This window comes from Muscardinus avellanarius, assembly GCF_963383645.1.
Source record: "Muscardinus avellanarius genome assembly, chromosome: 1".
Lineage (NCBI taxonomy): Eukaryota > Metazoa > Chordata > Mammalia > Rodentia > Gliridae > Muscardinus > Muscardinus avellanarius.
The window spans coordinates 64,937,424-64,953,340 of record NC_137786.1 but is presented as its reverse complement, the minus strand read 5'-3'; the positions used below and the strand labels follow the sequence as shown (position 1 = coordinate 64,953,340).

Here is a 15,917-nt window from a genome sequence, read left to right as displayed (position 1 = left end):
GTTCTGCTCAAAGAGTAGTATTTTAAATGTATGCAATGCAAATGTTTAGAGTTCTCAAACATTGTTATTTTAATCTTAGTATATTTATGAATATGAACAAACTCTTTTAAAACTCTTTTTCATTTTGGGATGTCTTTTTAATTTCAAAAGAGAATTATAAGTGTATTTCCAGAAGAAAATTACTTGAGACAGAGAAATAGATTGTGATGTGTTGTAGAATTCTAATTTTTATACTAGCAATATATAATAAAATATTTAAGAAAAATAAATCTAGCATAACTGAAATTTGAAGTTGCTCATATATTCTTATTTAGAAGTACTTTTCATTATGGCAGGCAACTTGAATTGCTCCATACTGGAAAATTTAATGTACCCACTCAATTACTATTCTTTAGCCCAATTTAAAATAATAGATTGGGAGTAAGGTCTTAATGCAGTGTAACCTTTGGAACATTAGAAATAACCTCTTTCTTTCCAGAAATCAGTATATAGTAAGAGTATTAGTTTTTATCACATTGCATGAATAGATTTGTAATAGCACTTAGACCTTTTTTTTATTACTTAAGTACGTGCTTTTTTCCCCCCTATCTTACTAAGCTTACTCTAAGTACTAATTTAAAAATGCTGCTATTATAATGTTAGGAAATATATACTTTTATTTTAAAGCTTGTCTGATGACCTCATTCTGATTCTGCTGAAAGACTCCACTTAGGGGTGTGTTAATATTTTTATATTATTTTATAAAATGGATACTTTCAAAGAATTTGACACAGTGAGTATTGTGATAAGAGTTTAGCTGGAAAGAACCTTATTCTCAATTGTTATGCAATCATATGATGAATACTGAGAAAAATATACAAAAATATTAAGACTTTGAGAAGTTGTAAAAAGGATTTAATAAAAAGTGTTGTTGTGAATAAATAAAAAAAGTGTGTTGTGTTTTTGTGTCACTACCATTTAATGATAGCCATCAGTTTTTTTCTGAAACAAATTTTCTATGTTAGGTGAAAATGTTCACAGAAACTAATTTACATACCCTCTCAAATTCCGTTTGGAATAGGGGAGGATACAAATAAGCAAATAGTAATAAAACTAATTTGCATACTCTAAAAATGTTGGTGTTAATGGTGCTGATGGAAGGCTTCCAATTTGTAGTAAAGCAGTGATTTTTGAGGAAACAAATTATATTGAAATGTACTTTATTTTAAATCTAATGCCAAAGTGCAACATAGGACATATTTATCCCTATTTCTTATGTTGATCAAATAACAGATAAGGATTCATGGTTTTATAAACAGACCTCAATGATCTCCAGTTTGATATATTGAGAGCTGTAGATGTAGCTTCCTAAAAGATAGTAATAGTTTTGATTTAGAATCATAGTCTTAAATAAATTTGTTTCTTTTACTATATTATCCTTGGGTTCTGAAAATGTGGTTTAAGGACCACTTGTCTGATGACTGTGCTAATCATAGATGATTCTTAGATTCTTGGGTCCCACCACAGAAACTTGCGTTTTAGTAAGAATTCTAGATGTTTCTATGGCAGTGAGGTTTGAGAACTATTTCTCCAGAGCAGGGATCAGCAGATCTTTTCTATAAATTTTTAGGCAATCAGTATTTTGGCTTTGAGGGTCTTTTTGTCTTAATTGCAATGACTCACTTCTGCCAGCATAGCAGAAAAGCAGAGGTAGGCAACACAGCCATGAATGGGCATGGCCAGCTGGATTTTGCCCAGATATTGGCGACTGGGAGAATCTAGAATCTAGACTAGTGAATTTTACTCTGTGAATCTTTTCTAAGGCATGATCTTTGAAATAAGTCTTAATGAGAGTACCTTTGTGCTTATTTTTTGATAACTGAAGTAAGTCTATAAATAAAAGAGTACTTCTAGATGTACATTTAATGAATTAATAGATGTAAAATGCTTTAATATTTAACATTTTTCTGTTAGTATAAGGAAAAATAAGATTATCTTATTTCTGATTATATAATCTGCTCTAATATTAGGTTCCCGTGGCCAGAGCAAGTATTCTTTGGCTAATTGGAGAAAACTGTGAGCGAGTTCCTAAAATTGCCCCTGATGTATTAAGGAAGATGGCTAAAAGCTTCACTAGTGAAGATGATCTGGTAAAACTGCAGATTTTAAACCTGGGAGCAAAATTATATTTAACCAATTCCAAACAGGTAAGAGACTAATCTTTAGTCAACCTATCAGACATGTACTTTCCTCTTCATTCTGCTCAAGCAGCAAAGACCTGTTCACACCTGACCCTGTGTGTTTATTCAACAATGAGTACGCTCTTTTTGTTTGAGGCTAAATGTTAGAGAGTAGTAATGCAATGAAATGTTATGCTAATCAAATGTGGGGTGGGGAGGCAAATTTAAAAATGAGATCGGATGTGGTATGTGCTATAATAGATGTATTAAGATACAGTGGAACTCCAGGCGAGTTACTGAAGGTCTCAAGTGGGAAAAGAAAGATCAGAGAAAGTTTCATAAAGGATAAAGTGCTTGACTAAGGGCATGTGAGGAGTGGTTTACTGTGCAGAATAGGGAAAGTGGAGAGCAGAGGGTCAGAGCCATGAAATGTTTGAGGATTTAGGAAGCTTAGAGGTGAATCCAGAAAAATAAGTGCTACGATCTGAATATTTATGCCCCCCAGTCAATATGCCAATACCTCATCACCATTGTGATACTATTAGGAGTTGGCCTTTGACAGGTGATTAGCTCAGGAGAGTGGAGGTTTGTAAAAGAGACCCCTGAGAGCCCATTTGTCCCCTTCTGCCTTGTGAGTGCAGGCCCTCAGCAGATACCAAATGTGCAGGTGCCTAGTTCTTGGGCTCCCCAGCCCCCAACTGTGAGAAAGAAATGCCTGTTATTTATGGTCTTCCCAGATTATTGTCTTGTTATAGCTTCCATTAGCGTAAGGACTTGAGTGGCCTATATGTTCAGCCACGTTGTAGGAACCTCTTCCTACAGGTGAAAGAGAGATCATTACAAACATTTCACTGGTGGGATAATTTACCAGGTTTATAGTTGAGAATATTCATGTCCACTGAAGAACTGTTGGTAAGAGGAGTCATTTTTTTCCTCTCCATATTAAATGAAAAATTTCCCATCTTTTTTTCTGCATCTGAATTGCCATTTTTCATGGGTAGAGGACTTAGCTATTTTGTAAGATTGAAAAGGATACTTACTCATTTGCAGCTGATGTCTTAGTAGGCCTTATGCTCTGCCGCCTCTCTCAGATTTTCCCATTCTCTCTGACTCTTACTTTTGCCTTTGTGACTTTTTCTTTATTTCCTTCTCTCTGTCTTTGAATTTGTCTTCTTCCCCAAAACTCCCTCTGCACGAATATGTCTGACACCCTTTATCCAGTTATCATTCTGCCCCCTTGTTGCAGGCAGTTTCCATCTGATTTCATTCTGTTTTATTTCTCTTTTTGTATTTGCTGCGTGTCTCTCTTGTCTCCCTCTTCCTGCCTTCTCTGCCTGAGTAATAGAATGGAGACCTATGTTTGCTGTTTTCAGTTTCATGTTCACTAAATCCATGTGGTATGAGAAAAGTCAGTATAATTTTAAAATATAATTTTCTCTGTGGTTTGGTTGAGAGAGAGGCTTATTGAAAATTATAAAAGTAATATAAAATGTAGATTAATTTATACTGAACAAATCTAAATTAACCTAAGAAAAGGGCTTGTTTTTAGCCATTTTTCCAGATAGCTATTCATAACTAGTAATGGACTGTAGTACTTTTTATTTATAAATTCTAGAGTGTGTTCACTGCCTTTTTATCCACTGACTTGGAAGGGAATATAGTTTGTACCCTTATTTTTTTCTCCTTGAACTGTCAATGGAAGTTTTGGATCTCAGCTTCTGAAAGGTTCTTTATTTTTTAGAATGATACTTTTAGATAACCACCTTTACTATCCACAGGTGAAAATATAGTGATTTTAAAATGTCTTAAATTTTCATATAGCTCGTTATTTTAAATGATTAATAATAGAAAATGAGATGAATAAAGTATCCTGTAAGGTATTACTCTGCTCTCCAGCACTTCTCATTTCTCAAGAAAAGGGGGTGAAGAAAATAATCAATGGAAATTAGTGTTAAGGAGTAGTTTTAAGCACCATCCACATGGTAACATTTTTCAGTTGTGTAGGCCATAATCCATTGGATATGAAGCAGAGACTAAAATAATTGTTTTGACTAAAAATGTAAAAAGTTTTCTTTATTTATTTTAGCCATCTTTAAAACCAAACTATGAGACCAGGTCGCAGTGCTTAGAGGCTGGTTTGCCATGACGTCCTGACACTGACCTGTAACCCTGACCCCTAGTGGTGTAGGTGTCTCAGTGAATGTCTCTAGGATTTTCAGTGAATTTTTTAGTTGTAAGGAATATCCAAGTTGGTTTATGTAAGATAAGCACATTATATTTATTTGTATGCTCAAAGAATAATTAAGCAATAAACTTCTTTACTACCTCAAAGTGGCTTTTGCCTGATATAAATTTTTTTTTACTTAATGAAGTTTCATTTTAGAGGAAAAAGTCATAAAAATGAGGCATATTATGTTTGAGAGTACTGTATGCAGACAGAAATTTTAAAATGTATAGAAACAAAAAAGCAAGGTAACAAGGCATACCTGCTTTTGTATTACTTTTTTAAAGTTTATTCTTATGCTCTTATTGGTGCATTATAGTCTCACATCTTAACGTGGTCATAGTGATAGTGACATACATGCACAGCATTTGGGTTTTCCCTGGCTCCTTCCCCATACAGGATATGGAGATGGACATTGGCATTCTCACATATGTACATACATAAAAATAAGTAAAGAAACAGCCTGCTTTCTATATGGCCAAGTAATCTATTAGATTGACTGTCCTATAGATTTTTTTTAAACTCTGAAAAATATAAAACTATACACACACACACACACGAAAACACACACACGCACAAACACACACACACACACACGAAAACACACACACACACACACACATACACACACACACACACGAAAACACAACAGCCTGAAGACCAAGAAGAATAAAAAAAGCAAAAGCAAGAAAATTCTGAAGGGGAGCTAATACTTGAGAGAAGCGTGGGACCCAGCATGACTTTCCCTGTTTTTGGCCTTTGCCCTGATGATGGGCTGCAGGTGGCTCTATACACAGTGACCGAAGCTCCAAAGGGAGACCCAGAGCAGAGGAAGCAGAGGACAGGATTCAAGAAAACAGACATTGGGAAATTAAGAAAGAATTTTAGAAGGGAAGTAGTCCAAGTTGAGAGCCTCAAAATCTGTGAAGCGCCCTGCCCAGGTTTCTGGCCGGCTTCTGAATCACACATGTGCCGGACAGATTCAGAGCAGCACACCTAAGAAGAAAAGAAATGACCTGAAATTTGAGGTGCAACTATGCGATAGAATGTGTACTTCGAGACCTACCATATTAATTGCCTGCTAAAACAAACACAAACCAAATACTAATTTAAAGAGTATAACAAAGTTTAGGATCTTTACAATATAGCATTTGTAATGTGCAAGATACCATCTAAAATTCCTCTGCAGAAGCAGCAGCAGGATGTGGAGGTACTGTGTAATGGAGTTTCAGTGTGAGGAGGTGATGAAATTCTGGAGATGGATGTTGGTGATGGTTTCATAACGGTGTAGATGTTCTTACTACCACTTCGGTCACTGTGTTAAAATGGTAATTTTTATGTTATGTCATGTCCATAAAAAAGAAGATGACAACCAGGAAAAGATGATCAGTTTTCAGAGAAAAAATAATCAGTAGAAAGTAAACCCATTGTGACCCAGCCATTGAGATATGCAGGCAAACATTTTGAAGCAACTATATGACCAGTGATAGAAAGGAAAATATACTCGCAATGAATAAAAAGAGAAGAAACCTCAGCAGAGAAATAGCAACTATAAAAAAGAATAGGACAATAGTTCTTGAACTGAAAAATACAGTGTCTGAAAAATCAACATATTGTCTATTTTAAGCAGTACATATTCTCTAACATTTAAATGTTTTTCGCTTTTGTTATAGAGTTATAAAGCTGCTTCATGTAGTTTTTTTCAAAAACAAACTCTGGCAAGGCATGGTGGTTCATTTCTATAATCCAGTGATTTGGGAGGCTGAGGCCGGAGGATAAGAAATATGTGAAAAACATCATGAATATATATATATAGCTCTCTTTATTTTGAAAAAGAGTTGTGGTTACCTGTGGAAGTGGGTTTCAGAAAGGCTGTATTTGTGATTTGAGTGATAGAAGGAGGTTAATTTGAAATTGTATAGGGAGTTGCACCACTAAATGTGGTAAATTCAGCCCTTAACACATGCAGGTGTGAACATCTGAGGTAGACCTGGGAGATGTGTATGTTACGTGAATTCTTAGGCAGCCCAGTCCAACAGGGTGCATTTCTCTCCCTTTTCCTAGTATTTCTTGCAGAAGAAATCACACACAAAATTCACGTTATGATCAAATTGCTCTGTAATACGTCAACTCAGTTGGAACAAATGCACATTTTCAAAACAAGCATTAGAGCAGAACTGACTGTACCTACCACACAATGTTGTTATGAGGATTAAATGAGACAGTCCATGTAAAATGCTTAGATTTCCTGACACATAATAGTGTTTAGTTCATGTTAGTTACCCTACCGCACTTGAACTCTACTTTGCACTGTTAACCAACTGCTAGATTTTTCTTAGAGAAAATGATTATTTACAGTAAAAGATCTAGTCCAGGTACTGAGAATCACTATTCTTTTTTGGAAACAAAAACAAACAAAACACTCTTCTGGGTTTATCTTACTGAGAAAAGAATGCTGAAGTCATTCATTTGATAGTTTATGAAGAATATAATTATTAAAAGTATAAGACAGTGTTGGAATATTCTTCCAGGGGAGTAATTTGACTTTTTTGAGGGGGTAGAATACTGGGAATCGAACCCAGGAGGGTTCTACTTCTGATCGATACCTGCACACCTTTTAAATTTTTGTTTTGTTTTGTTTTGAAACAAGGTCTTGCTAGGTTGCTGAGGGTCTCACTAAATTGCTGAGGCTAGACTCCTAATTTGTGATTCTTCTTTCTCAGCCTCCTAAGTACTGGGATTACAGCCATGTGCCACTCTAATATAGAAAAAAAGTTAGCCATTAGTTTTAAGGCCATTAGATTTAAGCAGTCAGTAATGGTTCCTTAAATCTAAGCAGGAAAATTAATCTGGAATAAAAACTTAATAAATAGTGTATAGGACATTGAATATTTCTGTTAATGAGAATGCATTATATTCTGTTTGATTGTCTTATATAATTTATGAATAAAACAAATTCAACAGTACTGTTTAATGGCCTACCTAGTTTCGGACTGAACCTGTAGTGTTATTAAAGTGTCATGAGCAGTTACGTAAATCTTGTCTGTTTATAGCAATTATCCTGGACAGGTTTAATTTATGACTGTTGTTCAGTGTCCCCTCCAGTTTAGCATGTGTCCCAACTTTTTAATTTTTAATGAGGTAATATTAATGGTTGCACTAAAATAAGAAAATATGTTTGTAGGCCTCCTCTTTGAAATTCCAGTTTCTGCCATGTTTTGTCTGGTGGTATGCAAGACACAGTAGCAGTGAACAGAGATGAATCGTTTAACAGTATTCTTCTGCCCACAGTTTGGTGTGTTGGGAGGTTGTGCCGTGGCCTGCCTGTGAGGGTTTTGAAACCCCAGGCTGCTAGTGGGAAGAGCCAGAGGAAAGCATGGGAAGTTGGTTAGAGGTGAAATATGTACAGGAGGTAAAAACTGGACAGTCCTGTTTTAGATCATTACGGAGAATGATCAAAGCACTCTCTCTGCAATAGTTTTGTCATTTATTATATAGTGTAAATCTAAAGTCTTTTATTATTTGACAGTTATTTTTGTTGTTGTTGTTGTTATAAACTCATAAATAATTTAAAAAATTTTTTTAGTCCTGAGAATTGAACCAAGGAACATTCTACCTCTGACCTATACCCTCAGCCCTTTTAATTTTTATTTTCCTTAATTTTGAAACAGGGTCTCACTGAGTTGCTGGGGATCTTGTTAAGTTACTGGGGCTGTCCTAAAATCAGGATCCTCCTGCCCTAACTTCCCAAGTACTAGGATTATAGAAATTCACTAGCATACCCTGCCAGCAATAAATTTTTAAAGATTAAAGTGTTTATTTAGTGAAAAATGAAGTGCTGAATTTGCATTTCAGTATTTAGCATGCACAAAATGTTTGGGAACAATTATTGTCTAATCTGAGAGTTGTGGTGCCACTGACCATACAGTAGATTTACTAAAAAGAAAGGATTAACATCTATTCAAGAAGTCAAGAGTTAGCCAGACCTGGTGGTGCATGCATGTCTTTTATTCTCAGTACTTAGGAGGCTGAGGCAGGAATGCCACAGGTTCGAGACCAGCTCAGCTACTTAGTGAGGCCCTCCACAACTTAGTGAGACCCTGTTTCAAAACAAAGAATAAAAAAATAGGGTTAGGTGTGGAGCTTGGAGGTAGAATGCCCCTGAATTCAACCCCCAGTACAGGGAAATACCAGTGCTTTAGTACTAGAGATAGAGGAAAGAAACTGTTGTATATGATTGTGATAGATAATTATTCTACTTATTTTTTAATATGTCATTGTATACAGATAAGCTTTTATATTTTAGAATTTATTTTTTAAAAAAATATACTTAATAGCTGGGTGTGGTGGCGCACACTTGTAATCCCAGTACTTGGGAGGCTGAGACAGGAAGATCGTGCAGGTTTGAAGTCAACCTCAGCTACTTACTGAGGCTCTCAGCGACTTAGACCCTGTTTTAAAAAAAAAAAAAAAGGTGTGAGAGTGTAGCCTGAAAGCAGAAAGCCCCTGGGTTCTATTCCCAGTAACACACACGCACACACACACACACACACACACACACACACACACACACACCATTTAATAGAACCATCTTATAAGCTTATCGATATAGTAAATTTTTCAGTTATAAATATACATTTTATAATTACTATGACTAATTTCTTTAAATGCTGTTTCATTCTCAGTACTGTGTGTTAATATGTTGAAAATTTTATTTTCTAAAAATTGGGATAGGAAATATAATCAAAATATATTACTATTCTAGTTCATTGCAGTTAATGGACTTAATTTCTTTCTCTGATTTATTTTGGTTGCAAATTCTAAATCTCAACACTGAAGTGAACTTCAGAGTTTAACCAGTTATAAATTCTCACTCTATATTGTGAGAACTAATGATTGAGGTTACACATTTTTCCAACAAGATGGTTGCATGCTTCAATGTACCATATTTTCATTTCAGTTGCTGTTGAGTTGAAGTCCTCATTTGGTGAATATTTTGTTAATTATCTTTTAAAAGTAAATTATAGAGTTTTCCTTATCTATAGTTAAAACAATACAGTGTAGCAATTATTGGATAGCAGTTGTTGGTAACCAAATTCAGAAAATCTCTATTAACATTTTCACTTCTTGTATTTTTAAATAATCTTACTTTAATGAAACTAAGTTAATGCCTTTTAAATATCCTGCTACTGAAAGGAGGTTGTTTTCTATCCAAATCAATTATCCTAACCAATTATTATTACAGTAGAGTTTACCATACCATTCCTGTACTTTGACTTATTGTTCCAGAATTGTCTTTAGTTCTTTCTACCTTGATTTTATTCTTACCTGTTTCTAATGTGCATAAAATGTTCTAATGCAAGTGATTTACTATTCCTTAATTTATTTTTTCCGTGCTATATAAATCGTATTTCGCTTATATTGCAATTGTGCATGGGTAGCCCTTTAAGTTAAACCTTTACTTTTTTCAATTAAAATATCTGTAGTTTAGAATCAAACCTATTTTATTAACATTAAAATTTTGGTTCAATTATTATTAAAATTATCTCAATATATGTTGATGCAGTGCATTCAAAAATTGACTTAGGGAGTCTTATTATGGTGTAAAAGCTACTATAATAAGTTGTTCCCTTACATAAATAAATAAATGACCAATATTACTAGAGGCTATAAGCAGCGTGGGGGAAAAATGGAAGAAGTCTTTTATCCTAGTTTTTAGAGGGCATCAGCAGCTTGCTTTTATGAAAAAGTAACAGCTAAATGCACTGCAAATAATTTGCAGTAATCCAGTTCAGTGATTCATGTGTCTGCTTTAATGGGTCATAATTCAGGGTAAAGTAACTGAGTGCAGTCAGAGTGCAGACACTGCTTATGCCAGGGACAGTATCTCTTCATAAAACACACCTCAGGAGAAGCAGTCTGCCAGCCCCTAATACTCTCTGATGTTTTGATGTCCTGCATATTTTTCCGATTAAGTTTTGAGTGCCATGTTTTTAGTTGTATTTCCACATTCATTATTCTCACGTAGACCCTTCAGCGGGTTTGCCATATATGATTATTTTTTTAATGATGCCTTTCTTTCCACTTCAGCAGTTTAATAATCTAGCACATGGCTGCTTCTCAGTACTCAGCATTCACCTCCCCAGTACAGAGGAGGACATGTGCTTTGGCTTCAAAATTCCATTTGCTGTGTTAGAAATGCATATTCCCTACGGAACAACATTTGTTTGACATAACCATTCATTTTTATTACGCCTTTAAATATGTTTATCCAGAGTTATCAATAATCATAAATAACTGTATTCTCATCTTGTTCTGTTTTTTTTCTCCAACAGACAAAATTGCTTACCCAGTACATATTAAATCTCGGCAAGTATGATCAAAACTACGACATCAGAGACCGTACAAGATTTATTAGGCAGCTTATTGTTCCGAATGAGAAGAGTGGCGCTTTAAGTAAATATGCCAAAAAAATATTCCTTGCACAAAAACCTGCACCGCTGCTTGAGTCTCCTTTTAAAGGTATTATTATAAGACTATATAACTGCAAAATACATGTTATCTAAAAAATTATGGCAGCATGTCCCATTTCCAATGTGCTTAAAATTTATCTCTTAGAAAATGTAAATGATTGACAAATGTAAATATATAAGAACAATGTGCTTTCTACTCATTCATCTGCATTCCAGAGAAAGTCTTATATTCGTTTGGGTTTATATTTTTATTGGCCTTATTTGCCTAAATAATTTCAGGTTTTCTGATTTTTATTCTTGCCAAGCAGGTTAGCTGAAGAATAGATAAAAGCTGTGTTGTTCTTACAGACATTGACTTCATTTCTATTTTAATAAATACATAGTTTTATTTTATATGGAATATGTCATCTTAATAGTGAAATACTAAATTTTCTACATTCACTGATATCAGTGTTTCTGGGGAGAATTATTTCATAAAAATACCTCTGTATATTTAAATTTGTTTTTCAAGGAGGGAACTTATTTTTCCCAGCTTTTTAAAGGGACTAATTATATATTTTACCAGATTAACAAGTAGCCATTCTAGTTGAAATCAAATTATTATGCACCTTAATTTTCATGTTGTTTTTTGTTTAGTTGTTGTAAAGCAATAAAAAACAATTCCATTTTGTAGAAAAACTATTAAAATTCTGGATGTGTTTGTGCCAAGACATGTATATGGATTGTTTAACTGTGCTGTCATTCTTAATATTCACAGTAAAGTAATTTTTAGAGAAGCTACATTTCAGAGCAACACCTCTAAACACACTGACTGATTAGCTTTTTTATTGACCATTATGGGGGAGATTATTGTAATCTATGGACTGAAATCAGTTTTTTGACCTATGAAGAGCTTCCTAGTTTATATTTATTCCTTGACATTTGAGGTAATATGCCAATTACCTTGAGCTCTGATTATGATTGTTCTCTGTTATGTAAAGCTCATACTGTTTCTTTTATATTTTCCTCTATTTTTAATAGATAGGGATCATTTCCAGCTTGGCACCTTATCTCATACTCTCAACATTAAAGCTTCTGGGTACCTGGAATTATCTAATTGGCCAGAGGTGGCGCCCGACCCATCAGTTCGAAATGTAGAGGTAATAGAGTTGGTAAGTTGACCTTTCAGAAATTAATTTTGTTCAAGTATTGGGAGACTCTAGGACAATTTGTTTTTTATAAATGCTTTCGGGGGGATTGAAAATATAAATTATTCTAGTATTTCTAAATGTATTGTGTTAGTTATACCTCTCATTTTTAGGAACTAAATATTGTGATATTCCTGTGCTGTTGTACTTGTACTGTTCCTTTTCTTCAAGGAAATGGAGAATTGAATTCTCTGTATCAGTGCCGCCCACATTTGTGCCATTGCATTTGTAGTTGTGTAGATTCAATTTCTAAGGTATTTAGTTTCATTGGATTGAGCTTTTTCTCCTCTGTTAGAGATTTGTAAGCTTCCTATCCATGTTTTTCTAAATATTTTTTTGCTGTTCTCTTCCAGAAAAACCATACAAAATGTTCTGACTTTTAACGAACTTGTTTTAAGTGAAGCCTAGACATAAAACAGGGAGTTTAGTGTACCAAAAATATCCTCTGACAAACTCAAATTAGCAATATGTTGCTTTTACATTTAAAACATCATATATAAATCCTCTTTTATAAAAAAACATTGGCCATTAGGTTGAATTAGTTAATTAATTAATTAATTAATTTATTTATTTATGGTACTGGGGACGGAACTCAGGGGCATTCTATCTCTGAGCTATACCCCCGGCCCTATTTTTTACTCTTTATTTTGAAGCAGGGTCTCACTGAGCTGAAAAGGGCTTCACTAAGTAGCTGAGGCTGGCTGTGAACTGCAATCCTCCTGTCTCAGCCTCACAAATGCTGGGATTATAAGCATGTACCACCACTCCCGGCTTTATATTCTTTCTTAATATTATATGTTTATCTTTTTTTTGTGGGGGTGGAAAAAAATCTGAAAGTTGAACCCAGAGGCATCCTTACTCGAGCTACACCCCTAGCCCTATTATATTTTAGTTTTTAAAGAAGATCTTACTGAGTTGCTGAGGCAACTGAACTTGCAATTCTCCTGTCTCAGCTTCCCAAGTACTGAGATTATAGGTGTGCGCCTCCTTGCTCAGCTATTTTTCTTCTTCTTTAAACAAGGAAAATGAGGAGAGGGACCTTCTGATTGTTTTTAGAAATTGGTCCTATGGAACATATCCAGTACTTTTAACAGTATAATTAACAGTATAATTTAACAGTATAATTTTTCTTCTTCTTTAAACAAGGAAAATGAGGAGAGGGACCTTCTGATTGTTTTTAGAAATTGGTCCTATGGAACATATCCAGTACTTTTAACAGTATAATTAGAAAGATCCATTAAGAATTATATCGTGGATCTTTTTCTGGTAGAACAGTTTTACATTGAACTAACAATTTAGATAACTATAATTCTTTCCCACCAATTCCTGCTGGAAAATTAGTTAACATCCTTGCTCTTAACTTTTCCATATACAATGGAAGAAAATTTTTATTACTTTAAATATAATTTCTATAATGAACATAGCCACATGATTTGATTCCTCTGAGAAATATATTTTCTTGATTACTAAAACTAAACTTTGAAGCATGGCCATAAACAATAATAATTCTGCTTAGAAAATCTTGGCAATATACTATAATGCTTGACAGATATCATTTTGTTTAATCCCCATAATGATCATAAGTGGCAATTATTGTTTTGCCAATGCGAGAGGCAAGGTTCAGAGAACCTTAGTTACTTGCCTAAGTTCACACAGCTCTTCAGTGATGACACAGGGATTGTAAGCCAGGTCCGTCTGAGTCCATATTGCTACTGAGCGCATTTCATTATATACCACGAGGAAGGAAGCTTGAGCTCGTTAATCATAGTAGTTAGCCCTGTCATTATCATGTGTGACAAATTATTTCTGTTTGGAAATGGCCAAGAAAAGAATGTACCAGTTATTTAAATTTAATCATATACGTCTCTTCTTGCAATCAAGTTTGTTGATTTCACTTAAATCTACATACTCTTAAATACTCTTTAACACAGTTGCTTTATTTGTGCAACTTTTGGTCAGATACTAGAATGTTAACAGACTGTTCTTTGTTATGATTTTTTCTACAGATAGATCCGGTCTCCTAATTTCTTACTATGACTGTATGTTATTTTGCTGTTTCTATCCTTTTTTTTTTTTATTTTTTATCATTGGGTACATAATGTTTTGTCCCAAGTAAAATCAGCCTTTTATCCTCCACCATGTCCACTCTCTCCTCACCTTCCTGCTGTCTCATTCCTACCCTGAAAAAGGTTTATCTTCTCAGAAATTGATAGCAATGCTGTGCGATTTAATTTGCTCTCAGCAGTATCCTCGTATTGGCTGATAGATTGGTTGGTTAGCCGGCTCCTTCCATTTTCATGTGTTCTTCTACGCATTAACTCCTTTATAGGGACAGTACTTAAATAGCCTATTTTCTTATGTTCATTTCACCTGTCCAGTTCAACAGAGACAAATTGATTTCTTTTTCATTTTGCTGACTATGTTCGTGAAATTAATAATTGATAACTTATGGAGAATAATTATAACTGATGGAACCAGGTTGAAGAGAACTGTCACTGCCCATTGATGCCATGCGGAAAGCAGCTTCAATCTTTTGGTCTGTGAGATGTGTTGGCTCAAAATTATACTGCCAGGGATACAATTAAATATAAAAATAATATGGCTGGTTCCATTTTCAGATGCATCTGTAACAGCAGAAATTAGTGATCAGATCATCTTTCTTGCCCCCTCACTCTACCTCACTCGCCCTCCAAAGTCATATCCTTGTATAATATGCACCCGATACACGGTGTTATTACAGCCTTACTATAAAGAGACCTTGTAGGATCAAATCTTGTTACTCTGAAATATGACTTAGTAGGAAAAATGACCTAGGCTTAGATAATCTGATATCTTAATCAAAATAACAGAGAACTTAGTAAGATTGACACTAGAAGACTTTGAATTATACACCACTGTTTCCAGAGTATCAGATATAATGTCTATTTAAATAATAATACCCTTATGATGCTAGCAAGTCTGGAAGATTTATTTTATTTTTTATTTTTTAAAATTTTTTGTGGGTTTGAGGATGGAACCCAAGGGCATTCAACCTCCGAGCTACACCCCCTGCCCTACTTTTTATTCTTTAATTTGAAACAGGGTCTCACTAAGTTGCAGAGGACCTCACTAAGTAGCTGAGGCCGTCCGCGAACCGCGATCCTCCAGTCTCAGCCTCCCAAATGCTGGATTACAAGTGTGTGCTACCACGCCTGGCTGGAAGATTTTGTTTTGAAAGACATTTTTTGCTCAGTTCTTCTCTACTTATAGAAAGATTGCCTTTTGTATACCAAGGGTATTTACTTTATAAATATATAGTAATCAATATTTCACCTTTTATAGGAACTTTCAAATTAGTGCCTCCCTTCTCTTCTCCTTTTTCATTATTTCTTTAATTTCAAATGCTATAATTATCTAGCTGAGCCCAGAGACACAGGCCTATAATCCCTGTGCATCAACTGTACACACTTTTACAAGAACTTTAGCTTGTAAGTGAACTGTAAGTGAACTGGGGAGCTATTTTAAGGTTTCAGACCAAGGAGGAACTTGATCTGACCTAGGTCTTAACAGAATCATTTAGCTGTTGTTTTCAGCAAACTCTGGCTGAAGACAAGTGGGAACTAGAAAGAAGGTAACCAAGTAGAAGACCAGTGAAGTAATCCAGGGATGTGAGATGAAAAAGACTTAGGTGGTAAAAGATTTTTTGGAAGCATTAGATATTTAGGATATGCGAGAAAGAGGGAAGACAGGGTTTCAAGTGTTGAGCTGGATAGGCAGTTTTTGTCTATACTCAATAAATACTTTCCCTTTTCTTTTTCTTTTACCTCAGTGTCATGCTGTCAACTTGAATTTCTTACTGCTTCATTGTATCCACCTCCAAATGTCCTCAACTATT

General features: G+C 34.7%; 1 protein-coding gene across 2 annotated transcripts in view; it reads left to right on the top strand.

Annotated features, from left to right (window-relative positions):
• Positions 1-15,917, top strand: part of AP3B1 (adaptor related protein complex 3 subunit beta 1) — a gene marked incomplete at its 3' end in the record, with an annotated part of 261,404 nt that overhangs the window by 137,825 nt on the left and 107,662 nt on the right. For both annotated transcript variants that reach the window (XM_080711376.1, XM_080711377.1), the window contains exons 15-17: positions 2,010-2,186; positions 10,719-10,905; positions 11,877-12,007. In XM_080711376.1, coding sequence (XP_080567502.1) covers positions 2,010-2,186; positions 10,719-10,905; positions 11,877-12,007 — 495 coding nt within the window. The remainder of the gene's footprint in view (positions 1-2,009; positions 2,187-10,718; positions 10,906-11,876; positions 12,008-15,917) is intronic.